The sequence below is a fragment of the Artemia franciscana genome, chromosome 12 (genome assembly GCF_032884065.1).
Source record: "Artemia franciscana chromosome 12, ASM3288406v1, whole genome shotgun sequence".
Lineage (NCBI taxonomy): Eukaryota > Metazoa > Arthropoda > Branchiopoda > Anostraca > Artemiidae > Artemia > Artemia franciscana.
Window position 1 is genome coordinate 19,662,953 of NC_088874.1, and position 14,732 is coordinate 19,677,684.

Consider the following 14,732-nt stretch of genomic DNA (forward strand, 5'->3'; position numbering starts at 1 on the left):
TGTTAACAGTTCCCTGTTTACAAAAAACCTCTCTTACCAAATTAATATTGATCGTGCAGTCACCACTACCGTAATTTAGTGACCACCGCTTTGACGATTACCTATTACCTTAGTGACCATTACCTGAAAACCGCACAAATATAGACCGCAACATCTAATATCTTCCAATCGCGAGTAAATACGTCTTCTCATTTTCATTTAAGAGAAATGATGGTACAGTAAACTTAACTAAAAAATATTTCCCAGTGGTAAACTATAAAGTCATTCAGATATACACTTTACCATTATTTCAACGGTTCTGAGCTGTAATGTCAAATGATGGCTCGAATACGGCCGATACGCTCAAACACGAGCTATTGACATTGCCACCTTTTCTATTCAAATCTCATGAATCCATGCGCCTGGCTGATATGGTTGCACTTGCACCTGATATATGAAAGTAGCAAACACCTGAGGCTCCACTAATGCCAACACAAACATGCCACTATGTCGTGGATGATAGTTAACTACTTCATTTGGTAGGAGGGGGCACTTTATTCACTTACGGAAAGGTTGCTTCTTCTTATGTAGCTTTTGCACAAAAGTACTTTACATTAGCTGGCGTCATTTTTTTATACCGTCACCATAAAAAATGATGAGTCAAAATGTCTTTCGAACTGAGACATTAAGTCGAATATCGTAAATCTGATGGCTAGTAGACTTCTGGAAGCCGGTGTTGAGCACAAGAAACCAAAGGTTATGACATTTAAATAGCAAAAACAGTACCTGTTTTAACTGAGAACAGGGAGACTTGCTGGACTGGAAGTGACACCGTATTGTCAATCTTGCTAATACACTATTGAAAACCCGAGCAAGTACTATTTATTTCCAGAGTGGAGTTTCTGCTGACTCTGAAAAGATTTTTGACATCTCTTACTTCAAGACAAAGCTACCATTACATTACAGTTTTTAAAAAACTGAATTTATTCCTCTATTCTAAGAGTTTAAAATGTGATTAACAGCTGCCTGGAGAGTCCTATTGATTGTGGGAAAGTATTAATGAACCTTACACTATTGTGTAATTTTTTATTGTGTATTGTGTGAGCCTTATCTCTATTGTTAGCCTTGGAAGAACAATCACACTATTGTAAAATATACAAGTCCTTTATATACGTTGAAATTTAAAATGAATGAAAACCCAAAACATACTACATATAAAAAGACAAAAATAGTAATTTTTGTCCAAAAAAGCCAAAATGCTCTCGAGCGAAGCTGAGAACAATTTCGATATTCATTTATATAGCGTACCATTTTGAGAGGTCATACTGGTGTGCGATAGAGGATTCACCTCTGAACATACATTTTATTCATAAAAAATGTCATATACGCTGTTTATCTAATAAGACTATCGTTTCTGAATCAAAGTTACTCACCAGTTATTAGGACGGAGTCCAGTGTATACGATTGTGAAAAGGGGACTTACCTATAGCCATTCGAAGCACCATGACAGGTGCTTCCAAAAAATTGGATGAATTTAAGTATTCTAGCAACATAATCTATGATCAGCCAAAAGTCTAATTCAATTGTTGCAGCAACTTAGTTGCCTAAGTTTTACTCCCTTTGTCAAGCTGTTGAATGAGTGGGGGGGATCAATCTTTACTGGGCAACTCGCTACACAACAACTATGAAAACCGTTATTGAGCTGTTGTAAACAATAACCATAGAAGTGATAAGTGTTAAAAGTGAAAAATAGACGTCATAAAAACAGTGCATTAGCATAAAGGTAGTTATAATCGTTCACTGGTACAATCTACGCATGTTACCTGTCGCCTCATTTTATTTTTTATTTTTTGCAAGAACATAGAGTCAAGGACTCAATCAAGCAAGACGTTTCGAACTGATTAAGCTCCCTCTTTATTCTAGTTTTTGGAAAAACCTTGCAACTTATTTGGCAGTACCTGCGTTTTGGCAAGGCTTTTATTCTGTCCTGCTTTGTTTCTTCTGCTAAATTCATAAACAAATTTTGCGAAGATCATAGATATGTGATTAATCAGTTGTCGAAGGAAAAGCGCGTTTTGAAGGTTAGTAGATTTCATCTACTATATTTTTTCTTAGTCTATTCAACAGCTACATAAACAGCTAAGAGCGATTAAAGTCTCATATATTTATTTTCTCAGCCTCTTAATGTAGACACTTTCTATTAGAAACCCAGGGGAAGGGGGTCATTTGATCGCAAATTAAAGGTTGTGATTCCCCATTCTATACTTGAAGTCAATCGAAAAATGTTTCTTTCCATCAAGATCCCTCGTACTCCTTGGCAGCCAGCATGGCTCAAATGTCGGAAAAACTATGAAAAAAAAATCCAAAATTTAAAACTTGCTATCATGGTCATATGATAACTTTAGCCTTAAGAATGAAGGCTCAAAATAATGTATATAGTCCATACAAAATAGAAACTTCATTGATATATCAAAGCTAAATACCCCTGCCAAAGCAAACAGCAATATCACTTCAATGCATTTTTTTTCTATTGACCTGGCACCGTCCTATTCTAAACGTAATCGTAGAAACTTTGAAGAAGGCTTATTTGATCAGAAATTCTTGGTTATACAAGCCCATTTCAAGAGTAAGAAGCGATTAAAGTGCACCTATCCCCGTTCCTTCACTCTTTTTCTGTCTCCCTCCCCTCATCCTCTCTCGTCCTCCTCCTCGTCTGATTATAAGTTTGAGAGAGCCACTTTGTTTGGAATTTGTGTGTTCTATACCGTGTATTTGCATCACCAAGATCACCCTTTAGTGGTATCCGGTTACATAAAAAAAGAGATCTAAGCTGAGCTAATGTTTCGTTGACAAGTTGTGGAACAATTTATGCAGGAAGATATGAGGTTGCATCAGGCTCTTGTTGATGGCTTTTCTATGTATTGGAATGAATAGCTTTCCTTGACAAGTTGTGTAACAATTTGTGTTGGAAGATTTAGGGGTTGCAGCGGACTCTTGTTGATGAATCTTCTGTATTTTGAAATGAATAATCAGGTTAAATGAAAAAATGGGTAGGTTCTGAGTCAAGATAAGTTTCTTCTCCTCTTTTCATAAATTTCCTTTCTTCTTTTTTGTTAATGTTCTTTTCGTTCTTATATTGTGTTAGTTAATTGTTAGTTAATTACATGTAATTAAACAAATACTAGCTGTTGGGGTGGCGCTTCGCGCCACCCCAACACCTAGTTAGTGGGGCGCTTCGCGCCCCCCAAGCCCCCCCGCGCGCGTAGGTCGTTACGCGCCATATTAGTTACGCGCCATTGTAGTTGTGTCCCTGTGTCCCACCTGTGAATAGAGATATATATATATATATATATATATATATATATATATATATATATATATATATATATATATATATATATATATATATATATATATATATATATATATATATATATATATATATATATATATATATGTTTTTAACTACGTAAAACATGCGAATATACAACATTATTCGCTGTCCCATTGTCTGTGCATATAAATAGATTGTCAGGTTTACTGACTCTTGAACATGCAACATATAATTGTCCATGGGAAAAACATTCCGTATTCAGATCTATACCTTCTTATTCTAATGATATGTCCCTGTGTCCCGGTCGTCATTTATATTCCCTGTGTCCCGGTCGTCATTTGTGTCCCGGTATCCCAGTTTGTAATTTCTCTTTGAGTGTCCCGGTCGTCATTTGTGTCCCGGTATTTAATTTCATCAGTTGACAAACATGACGTCAGTCGCCAAACAACTTCATGACGCATACAGCTCAATCCTTATAATGACGTCAGTCGACAAACATGGTCAGTCGACACACAAACATGACGTCACTCGACACACACACACACACACAGACAGACAACTTATTTTTATATATATAGATAGGGAAATATAACGACTCAGTTTATCTGAACCTGTTTTTCAGATGCATGATACATAAATTGCGAAGGAATAATTTTGCTCGTTTTTTAGTTTCGGCTTTCTGAAAAACTTTGTTTAAAAAAAATATTTTTATACTTTTAGGTTTTTGAAATTTTTATAATAAACCCTACAAAAAGATCTTCAAGCAACTTCGGTGAAGAAACTAAAGAAGTCATAGTAAATTTTCGTGAAAAGATCTTTGAATATATCTTTGAGGACTTTCAGACAAAATAAAATTATAATATTTATGAGATATTTTCCTGTATTGTATATTGTCGTAAATTAATATTTTTTAGGAGGGGGGTGGCAAAGGTGTTATTTGGTAGGTATTCAAAAGGGTGTTGCTATCCCCCGTATTTTTGAGGACTTTCAGACAAAACAAAATATGAGATTATATCTTTGAGTACTTTCAGACAAAGAATTCTAATATTTATGGAATACTATCCTGTATTTTATATTGTTGTAAATGAAATTTTTTTTTTTTGGGGGGGGGGGCAAAGGCGTAATAGAGTAGTAAATATTTGGAAAAACTCGACAAACTCTCGGTTAAAATAATACAGAAGTATTTTAACTGACCATTACTTATAATTCAGCACCATTAAAAAAAGAAAAAAACCTTCCTGATACGACCGACTATATTCGTGAAAAATCGATTTGTTGTCGTTAATTTTTATTAAGAGTTAATAGATTATTCTTATACCAAGAATATACAGTTATGAATATGAACTGTAGGATTTAAGTGAGGAGCTAAAATTATTGTCACGAAACATTTTTCACAAACAAATGATTTTTCAAGGACGAAACACTTCAGGCGAGTTATTTATAAAAAGGAGAAATATTAAAAAATAAGCCCAAGGACAGACCCAAGATAAACTCCATAAGGTATAAAAAAGTTCAAACTATAAGAAAGGAGTGGCTTGGTCCAAAATTAATCAAAACTTATATTTGATTAATTGAAAACTTATATTTAAACTCTTAACCAAGAGTTTGTCAAAAACTTGACAAACTCTTGGTTAAAATAAAAGGTATTTTAACTGACCATTACTTATAATTCAGCACCATTATAAAAAGAAAAACCTTCCTGACACGACCGACTATATTCGTGAAAAATAGATTTGTTGTCGTTAATTTTTATTAAGAGTTAATAGATTATTCTTATACCAAGAATATACAGTTATGAATATGAACTGTAGGATTTAGGTGAGGAGCTAAAATTATTGTCACGAACCTTTTTTTACAAACAAATGATTTTTCAAGGACGAAACACTTCAGGCGAGTTATTTATAAAAAGGAGAAATATAAAAAAATGAGCCCAAGGACAGACCTAAGATAAACGTCATAAGGTATAAAAAAGTTCAAACTATAAGAAAGGAGTGGCTTGGTACAAAATTAATCAAAAGTTATATTTAAGGAATTTTGGTAAGAGTTAATGTATCAAAACAATTTCGTCTTTATGCTGATTAAAAAACAATACAAAATTTATTTGGCTTATTGTTACTAATCAAAAGTTACGAACCTAAGAAAAATGGTCTTATTTCCGAAAAGGGTAGAAACAGCCTTAAAAAACCAAACGATCTTAATAAAAATAGCATCCGATTCAGCATATTGGAGAGTCCTATTTTGTAAGTCTTAAGGTCTTTATCTACAAAAGAAGGGATTTTTTTTTGCCAGAAGAGACATCTTAGAAGCTTGTATACAATACAATAACCCCAAGGGTTATTGTATTGAACAAAGAATCCGAGAAGATCGAGAGCGGACAAATTATAACTGAAATCGATAGTTATTGCAACCTTTTCAGTGATCAAAAAGATTTTGCCACATGAAAGGGTTTTCAGCAAATTTGTTTCACCAAACTCCGATGTTACTCCAAAAAGGGCGGGAGTTGTGATCGATTGGCAACTCTGAGACAGAAAAACAACTTAAGAACATTAAAAATATATTGAGCTTCCCAGTTGCGGAGAAAGAAATATGGCACAGTGGCGAAAACTCATTTAGTATATTGCGTATACGAGGTAAAACAAACGGGAAATATAAACAATTATTATCTTAATGCTTGATTTAATAACTAATTTGTTTCACTTTTTTTCCTTGAAACTACGTCCAGGGACCTATAGCTATATATCGGCTTTTCTGAAGGATGGGAAGTGTGTCATTGCTTAGGGTGGGGTTGACACATACCTAAAACAGCGTATTTTAATGCTCAAAATTCTTTACTCTCCATGACCCTTCATATAAATATAGAAAAGGACTAATCTTCTTACTTTTCAGGGACGTCTCGAATCCACTTATGGTGCTAAGTATTTATCTAGTCAATGGGAGCCCGAAAGTGCTATGAAGCTTCTGCAGAACAGGTAATTTTTCAATTTCACTGAATAGCGTGTTTTGATTAAAAAAATCTTTGCATGGTACTCGTTTTAAAAGAGTGCATCATGTCAACCTTTCTACCACAGGTAAGGAGTAGAGGTTGATAGCTTTAGAGGGTGTATGGGTCTACTTTTGTCACCCCCTTTTTTCAATAGTATATATCAAAAATACCTTCAGGACTCCGTTTCAAATAGGGTACAACATACCTATCCTTCTTCAAATAAACTGATATGAGGATGGGAGAAGGGTTGAGGTGTCAAGGTGAAACTTTACGCCTCCACTTTTCCGATAAAATCATAATGTAACCTAATACTAAATTTCTTGGAATTGTTCTCGTTAGGTTGCCTTTGAATGCCAAAAACTTTGTAGCCTACTTGTCAAATATTAAGTTAATTTGGCACTTTTCCAAAAAATTTAGCTGATATTCAAAGGTTGTTAACGTCTTTGAAAATACGTTTGTTGTATCCCTCTGTCTTTGAATACTTGCTCCATTACCTTCAAATACATCTAAAAAGTCTTATTATTAATATGCCTGCTTTGAAAATCCCCATTCCCAGGTATTAGGAGCCCAAGGCACTTGCCCCTAAGGTTTTGAGTCAAGTGGTGAATAACCATACCAACTCCTCTTTTGAAAACTTTCCAGTAGGGAATAGTGTTTAAAGCGTCGCTAAGTCATTTCTTGCCTCCGTTTTTACAGACTATCAAGCTTTGTATGATTCTGGTTTGATCCCAAATATTTTGATAAATAATTATGGGTGGAAGGTGTGTCAGAAGTTAATAGGGGGACACCTGGCCCACTTTAATTCTACATTCGTAGGATTGAAATTTTTTGTGATTTTCGTTGCAAGTATGTGCCACTTCCCCTACCAATAAAAAGTTGTGATGAGAGAGGTGAGGGACTGCTGGATCAGTATAGGCCCACTTTAAGCCTCCAGTAATTCAGATTGAAAACACTTATGTGATTCCTCTCCAGGCAACTAACAAGTATCCTTATCTTTTGGCTTGAAATTCGGCAGAGGGACATAGATTCAGGAAATTGATGGGAACCATTTATATCAATAATGGTGCTAGTTAGAAATCTTTGGGAAAATCTAGTTTCATTGAGGTGCATATGCCTCAAGGGATGGCATGACCCCCTCAGAAATTGTAAGGGAAAGGCTGTCACTTATTTAAGTTGTCAGTTATTTACAAGTTTTACTATTCGGGAAAGAGAAGTGCGTTTCATGCTAGGTCTCACAACCCTAACGGTAGGGACAAGTCTAATATATTTTTCAAGAAGCTTATATTTTTATGGCTTTATGTGAAAAATTAAGGAATTTCAGCGAAACCGTCAATGTATTAATTAGATTTCCACTAAAATTGCTCATGGCATCTGAAAAGGCTAAAGGTATAAAGATGAAACTTTCAAGATTGTGCTAAATCAAAACACATGTGGATGCAAGTTGTCACAAGAACATAACAGTAGTATCTCAGGAGTGGTTGGCGTCATTAATTTTAAAATTTCCGGCCATATTGAGGGGGCTGTTGAACTAATCAAAAGACGCTCTCAGCATCTAGGTTGTCAAAAGTGAATGCCTGCGATATATCAGGAATTGCTGAGGACTATAAACTTAACGCGCGCGTTGAGAGGACTTGCGACTAAATCAAAGACACTAGACACATAAACACAATAGCACTTCTAAAACAGCACGTCTAAAATATCTCTTGAACTTCTAAGTGAATTAGTTTGAAAATTTCCATTAATGGTGAGTACGGTGCTGAATAAAATCAAAAGATACTGTATGCATCCGACAGGTTCATCGACAAGAAATAGGCTAAGAGAATTTAGTTTAAACTTTACAGGCACATTGAAAAAAATATTGAACTAAATCAAAAGACACTATGTTCATCCATATTTTTAGAATGGCTTACCTGCAATATTTCATGAGCGGCTAATAGTATTAAGTTGAAACTTTCGGTGCGATCTGAGAAAAATCAAAACACACTATGTTCTTCCAGGATATCGAAAGGGCGTATGTGAAACTTTTCCGGAATAGCTAAGGATAGAAAGTAGAAAATTTCAGAGTAGGTTGAGATGAACCAAAACAAGCTATATGCGTCCAGGCAGTCAAAGGGCATATCAGCAATTTTCAGGAACTCCTAAATAATTTACTGATAATTGTTATTTATTTTGAATGCTTGCAAGCATAATTTAGACGCTTGTTTTTGGTTTCATTTATTTATTGACAGTAATTTATTTTCGATCTTAGCTTCCACTATTATTTGACTCCAATTCTAATCGTCTTTGGATCCATGTGGTTCTTTATTTTTTTTTTTTTTTAAATACTCTTTTAGTGGAACTTCCTTTTTCTAAAAATTAATTCCGACTTGTGATGAACAGAAATTACTGTCAATGAATAAATAAAATCCAAAGTAATATGAACTTAAACTTAAATGAGTAATTTTTATTTTTTAATTTTGTTCATTTTAGCATTGATTTATTCACCTTACGTGGGCGAATCTTAAATAGATACAGGACCTTAAATCTAGGTTTTCAAATAGATAGCCTTTTGTTCTACGGGAATCTATTGTAGCATGATCGTAAGAAGTTTAGAAAAGGAGTTGAGACAATTTTGTTTTGCATTTGTTCTATTTTGTAGTAGAATAGAGACAAAATAAGTGATTTCACAAGCTGCAAGTTTCAATGACTTGAAATTACTGGAAATTTGCTAATTTCAGATTAAATTTTTTTTTTGTTTTATGATTTCATGCCGAAAAAAATTATCTATTTTACTTCACCATAAAAAAATAAATAAATAAGAAAGCCGTAGCGTTGTTACTCAACATATCTATGATGAAGTTACTGTTGTTAAAATTTTATGTCTTTACTTTCAGATTTTTTAAAACAAAAATTTTCAATTTCAGTAAAATCTAATTTATTTAGTCGTATTACCCCAGGACCTCAGTACACATTTTATCACTCCAACATAGATTTATATATGTCATGCACTCAGATAACAAATGTTACATATTCCGCATTATTTTTACTTTTGAGGTCCAGACTTCTGTTTGATCACTATGGTGCGTCATTTTTATCTAGTTTTAATTTTCGTTTTGCTTAACCTGGTAAGGCAAATTATTTAAGGAAAAGCTTGGAGTGAAATATGGAAATACATTGAGATTTTAATGGGTTACCCCAATTGTCGATTATTCGTGATTTGCATTGGCATAATGTATATTGTACTTATATTTGTTTCATTCAAGTTATTTAATATAACATCCGATCTTTAGAAACTTGTTTTTTTTAAACACAAGTAAGAATGACGTTGAAACTTGAGCCAACAAGAACTTTATTCTGCGTATATGGGCTGTTTTGCCCCTCCAACTCCTTCTCTTCACGGTAAATTCTGACAAAAGTTCTCTTATTGTCAAACAATATGTTAAATTCTTCAATGTCTTTAGCTTGCGCTGGAAATATCATTGTTTATAGTAAACACAGGTAATACGGTGTTATAATTCTTTCAGTGTTGAAGTAAAAAGGTTTAATCTTGTAGAAATTAAAAAAAAAAACTTTCCGAAAAAGAAATTTTTCCAAGATAAGTAAAGGGCATGTTAAACTTAAGATCAGCAGAAATAAATTCTATAATAATTCAATTTTCAAAACGACACGGAAATTACTATTAAAGAATAACTAATAGGTAGAAATCGGGAGAGATGGTATCCTCACCTAGGTAAATTCTTTCAGTTTTGACTTCTTTCAGTTTTGACTAGGTAATTCTTTCAGTTTTGACTTCTCTTTATACAATCAATCCTCTTTCGTTATAGGTCAGAAAATGAAAAGGAGAAGAAACCACTTTCGGCAATGGAATCCAAAGAAATTGTAATCCGAATTGAATCTGCAAGTGATGATATGAACCTGGATAATATAAGTCTCTCTTCGGAAAACCCTTCGTTGCCAGAGAAAAATCCTGAAAAAATTCAAAAAACAAGGTAAGAAAATATAAATAAAAGAGTTAAGAACCATGATTTTATTTGTGTAACAAAAGAAGTGTTAAATAAAAAAAACTGTAGTATGTTCAGATGTAAAGGCTGATTCTTCCTTCTAGCAGAACCTCAGGGACGTTTAGGGAGGGTATTTTCTTTACCGAACATCAGCCTGGATTTAGGGCAAACCGTTTGACAGCACACGAAGTTGCAGCCCTTTTATTAGAAATAAACGATTGTTTAGATCGTGATTTCTATGTGGCTACTGTTTTCTATGATGTAAAAAAGCATTTGACACTTTAACCATGAAATTCTCCTTGACAAAATAATAAATTCCGGCATGAGAGAGAAAGGATTACAAATTATTAAATCATAACTATGCGGACGTAAGATCACAGTTGATCTCGGTGGAAAAAATGCCTAATTTAAAAAGTCTTAATGATATTGGTGTCCCCCAAGGCTCAGTATTAGGTCTTCTTTTATTTTTATTTATATTAATGGTCTTCGACGAGGTTTGCATGAGAATATTATCTATAAAATTCTTTTTCAGATGACACAGCCATACCATTTAAAGCTAGGGATTCATCAATATTGATCGAAAACTTGATTATATGTGTTACGTCAGTTAATCGAGGGTTTGTTTCCAGTAATCTAGTACCAAATTTTACGAAAACTAAATTTATGGTTTTTGGTCGTCTCAAACATGCCACTCGAGAGATTTCTTGTCAGAGCTTAAGGTCGGTGGTGAAAATATTTTTAGATTCCAACCATATCGCTATTTAGGATTTATCCCCTTTTGTCATGTCACAATCATATTGAGTATTTAAGTTTAAAATTTGCTCAAAATATTGGGTCGATCTATCGTGTAAAGAATAGTTTTCTAATTTCCATATTAAAAATAATTTACCACTCTCTAATTGCTTCTTATTTGATTACTGCTCAATTGTTCATCTTAATACCTTTTGGAAGCATATAAAACCTTTACAGGTACTATAAAATAGGGTAATAAGAATACTTGGAAATCGTTTACATCGACCTTCAAATCTTGAAAATGGTTCAGAAACTAATACTTTATTCTTTTTCCTAAAGTTGTTAGATTTGAAACATATACGAGCATTATATATTTCCATATGGCATTTTCAAATCCAAAATTCTAATAATAATTTCTGTGGTAAATCTCTGTTAATTTCACCTCCTCATTTGGATTGTTGGTGGTCTGGGATGTACCGAATTCCTTTTATTAGTTTTGAAAGGTCAAGGTATTAGATAAGATACCAAATACCTTCATTGCAACAACTATAAGCTGAATGACAAAATTCTGTTTGATCCATCCGAAAAATCTTAGCTAAGTATTGAAGAACGAAATATTTTTTTTTTTCCTAATGCTTGATTATTCATCATTGGTGATGTAATATCAAATTATTTGTTCTTTTTCTTTGTGTGTTTTTTGTGTCCCTGAGTTTAAGATGGCCTCACACGTCCCTCCTGCCCATTTTTAGTCATTTACTTATCCTTATTACTTCTCCTTTGTGTTTTCTTTCTATTTTTTTTGTTATTTGCCATGTTAGTTTTTGGAATTATTAGTGTGATTAGATGTTGCTGTTTTTTCTATGTTTTGTGCTGTCCCAGCCTTACGAGCTCTGCTCTTTGAGGGGGTATAATATTTTTTTTTTATCTTTTAAGTTAAATATAGTTGTGGAAAAATCGGAGTTGTTCAGAGAGTGGTAATAGATGAAATAATATTTTGTTTTATTTCATTAACAGTAACCAAACTTCACTTTTCAACAGAACTTGAGTGTAAATGCACACAAAACATCACAAAATCGAGGAAGGCATTTAGATTTCTTGGTGCACTTTCTGCTACACTTAGAAAAGGATTATGAAAATCCCGATGAAAGCGAGGAAGTGCTCGAAACAACAGGACGAACATTTTGTCCAGATAATTGCCATCCATAACTCAAAAGGCTTGGCAGACATGGTCTTTCACTCAGTGAGACATCCCTGATTGCAAGCTGATAGTAAGAATGCTTAAAATGTTCCTAAAACAGCCCCCATTAAAGGGGACCACGCTTTCAGCTCCTTCTTACGAGGGTAAAAGTGTACTCGTAAATCATTGAGGGAAAATTGATTAGGATCTCTTCAATAAGCACAGATTTTCAGCTTTCTTGCAACATCTTGGAGGGAGAGCATATTGGCTTTCGTGAAGGTTTTATCCCTCAACTTCTGTATTGTACGCTGAATCTCCGTGTACAGACCGCTCTTCTTGGCGGAAACTAAGAGTATTCGTTTTCCTTTGAGAAAAATGTAACTCACTGTGTCATACCTTAGAATGCAGTGAATTGACTCCAGGGAGTTCAGAATTTGCTTCTCCGTTCTCTGGATCAAATGACCAATGAAGACATAATATTTTGGACCCTTTACGAGGGGTTGAGTCATAAAATTCTCAACGAAATTCACAAAGGAATTGGTCCACTGGTATCACAACTATATCAGCATCATTAGTACAAACAGTCACCCTTTCAGAGCTGTTTCGGAAGCAAAAGGCAAAGTGCAGAGCCATTCTGGTGTCCGGAACCTTAGTTATCTTACACAGAAATTCCTTGAAACTGAGCGAATCAACATCCTGAGTTCCACATACAGCTCTAATCCTGTCTTGAAATCCTCCATATAGCCATAAACCACAAGGTGTAAGAAGTACTTAAGCTGCTTATATAGTCAAATCCATTTGATTCCCATGTTACATAAATTCCTTTCATGCCATTTGCTTTGCTCCTTGTATTTGCAACAATCTTTGTCTAGTTCCCAATTTTTGAGCTCGTTGAGATTGAGTAGACTGTTGAGCAGTGGCCGTGTAACTCATGACGCTCACTGCAGTCCTCTAGAGATACAATACAACCATTTGGATCAGTGTGACCAAACAGTCTATCATACCTATTACTCACGATTTTAATTTCACTTGCTGTTTCAGGTATCCCTTTCAACACGGCTTTAAGCAGCCGCATGGCATAGATTTCGACGGTTTTATGTTCAGCTAGTGGCTTTGGGCGAATCGGCGGCATGAAGGCAATAACAAAGGCCTCACACCTATACAAGCAACGTTTCTGTTCCAAGCTCGGGTTTTCAGGCCATTCACGCAAGCCACTGGCCTCACTCAGAAAGTCTGGAACGGTAGACTTAACACCACTTCGAAGTGCCAACGTAGAAACCCCTAGCTCAATAATTGAAGGAGCATATGAAACGAGTTCAAAGCTCAGAATATTTTTAAGCTGTTTAAGTCCAGTCTTATGTTTTCCAGTGGAATCGTCTATGATTTCTTTTGGGAACTCATCTGACTAAATGTATTTAAAACTGTATGTATTTAACTGTGGGCTTGTGTTGTGTTAACTGGGCAAAGTCTATGCCTTGAGCTCAAAGGAAAGTAGAAACCCTTAGCTCAATAATTGAAGGAGCATATGAAATGAGTTCAAAGCTCAGAATATTTTTAAGCTTTTTAAGTCCAGTCTTAGGGCTGAAATCTATCGCACGCAGAATTTTCTTCACTGTCATAAGCTCTGGAAAACTAGGACTTTCAAACGGCACTCGTTTTTGTTCCCGATTCTCTTGAAGCAAGATCCATTGAAGTTATTTGAAATTTTGAAACGGTTTTTCATCCTATTTGAAATACTTGGTTACAGCTTCAATTCCTCGTTTCTTACCTGTAATAAGGAGCTCGCAACTGCTGGACTGGCCCACTCATTGGTTATCACAATCATATGGATTTCCTTAAGAAAGCTTTACATAAACGCATGGCTACCTGTGGCTGCTATTCATTGTCCTAGGCTGTTTCAGGTGTATGATCGCTAGGAAAAAGAGAAGTAGTACAAGGGTTATGCAAGGCGTTGTGGGTCAACGCAAGGAAATATGTCTTTGTTATCACTAGACCAGTACTGGGGAAGTTTAAAAGTTAGTGAAACACTCATAACCAAGCCCCTCGCCTAATAAAGTAGCTAGCTTTGATGCACTTACCAGGAAAATGTTCAATATATACTGAAATAATATATATAACGTTTAAAATTAATTCTTTGAATATCTTCAGTAATACAATACTTTACCGTTATATTTGACATTTTTAGGGGGTCATTAAGGACAGACAAGCACAATTACTAAATTGTGTGTATAATGAAGTGATTTCAATTGGTTTGTTTGCTTTAAAATCTTCGATTATAACCAAAGTGATGACGGTAATATTCGTGCGTGCGATGAGATCACATTGCTAGGTAGCGCTCCTGTAAAATTTCCGTTTGGTACATTAGTGCAGCGCAAAGAGAGTGTTCAAGCACGGAAAGATTTGGGTCGCATCGGGAGATTTAAGGTGGGGGAGGGAGAAAACTTGTAAAAATACTTAGTATTGCACAGGGCATAGCTTTTTCACGCTAATGTCGACCAGTTGAAGAACTCTTAAATTCTTAACGCTTGGAAGTGCAAATTAAGACAG

At 34.7% G+C, this 14,732-nt stretch overlaps 1 protein-coding gene across 2 annotated transcripts in view; it reads left to right on the forward strand.

Moving 5' to 3' along the window:
• The window catches only part of LOC136033812 (piezo-type mechanosensitive ion channel component-like), a gene marked incomplete at its 3' end in the record, with an annotated part of 265,796 nt that overhangs the window by 189,207 nt on the left and 61,857 nt on the right, over nt 1-14,732 (forward strand). For both annotated transcript variants that reach the window (XM_065714725.1, XM_065714726.1), the window contains 3 exon segments: nt 1,903-2,060; nt 6,200-6,282; nt 10,100-10,264. In XM_065714725.1, coding sequence (XP_065570797.1) covers nt 1,903-2,060; nt 6,200-6,282; nt 10,100-10,264 — 406 coding nt within the window.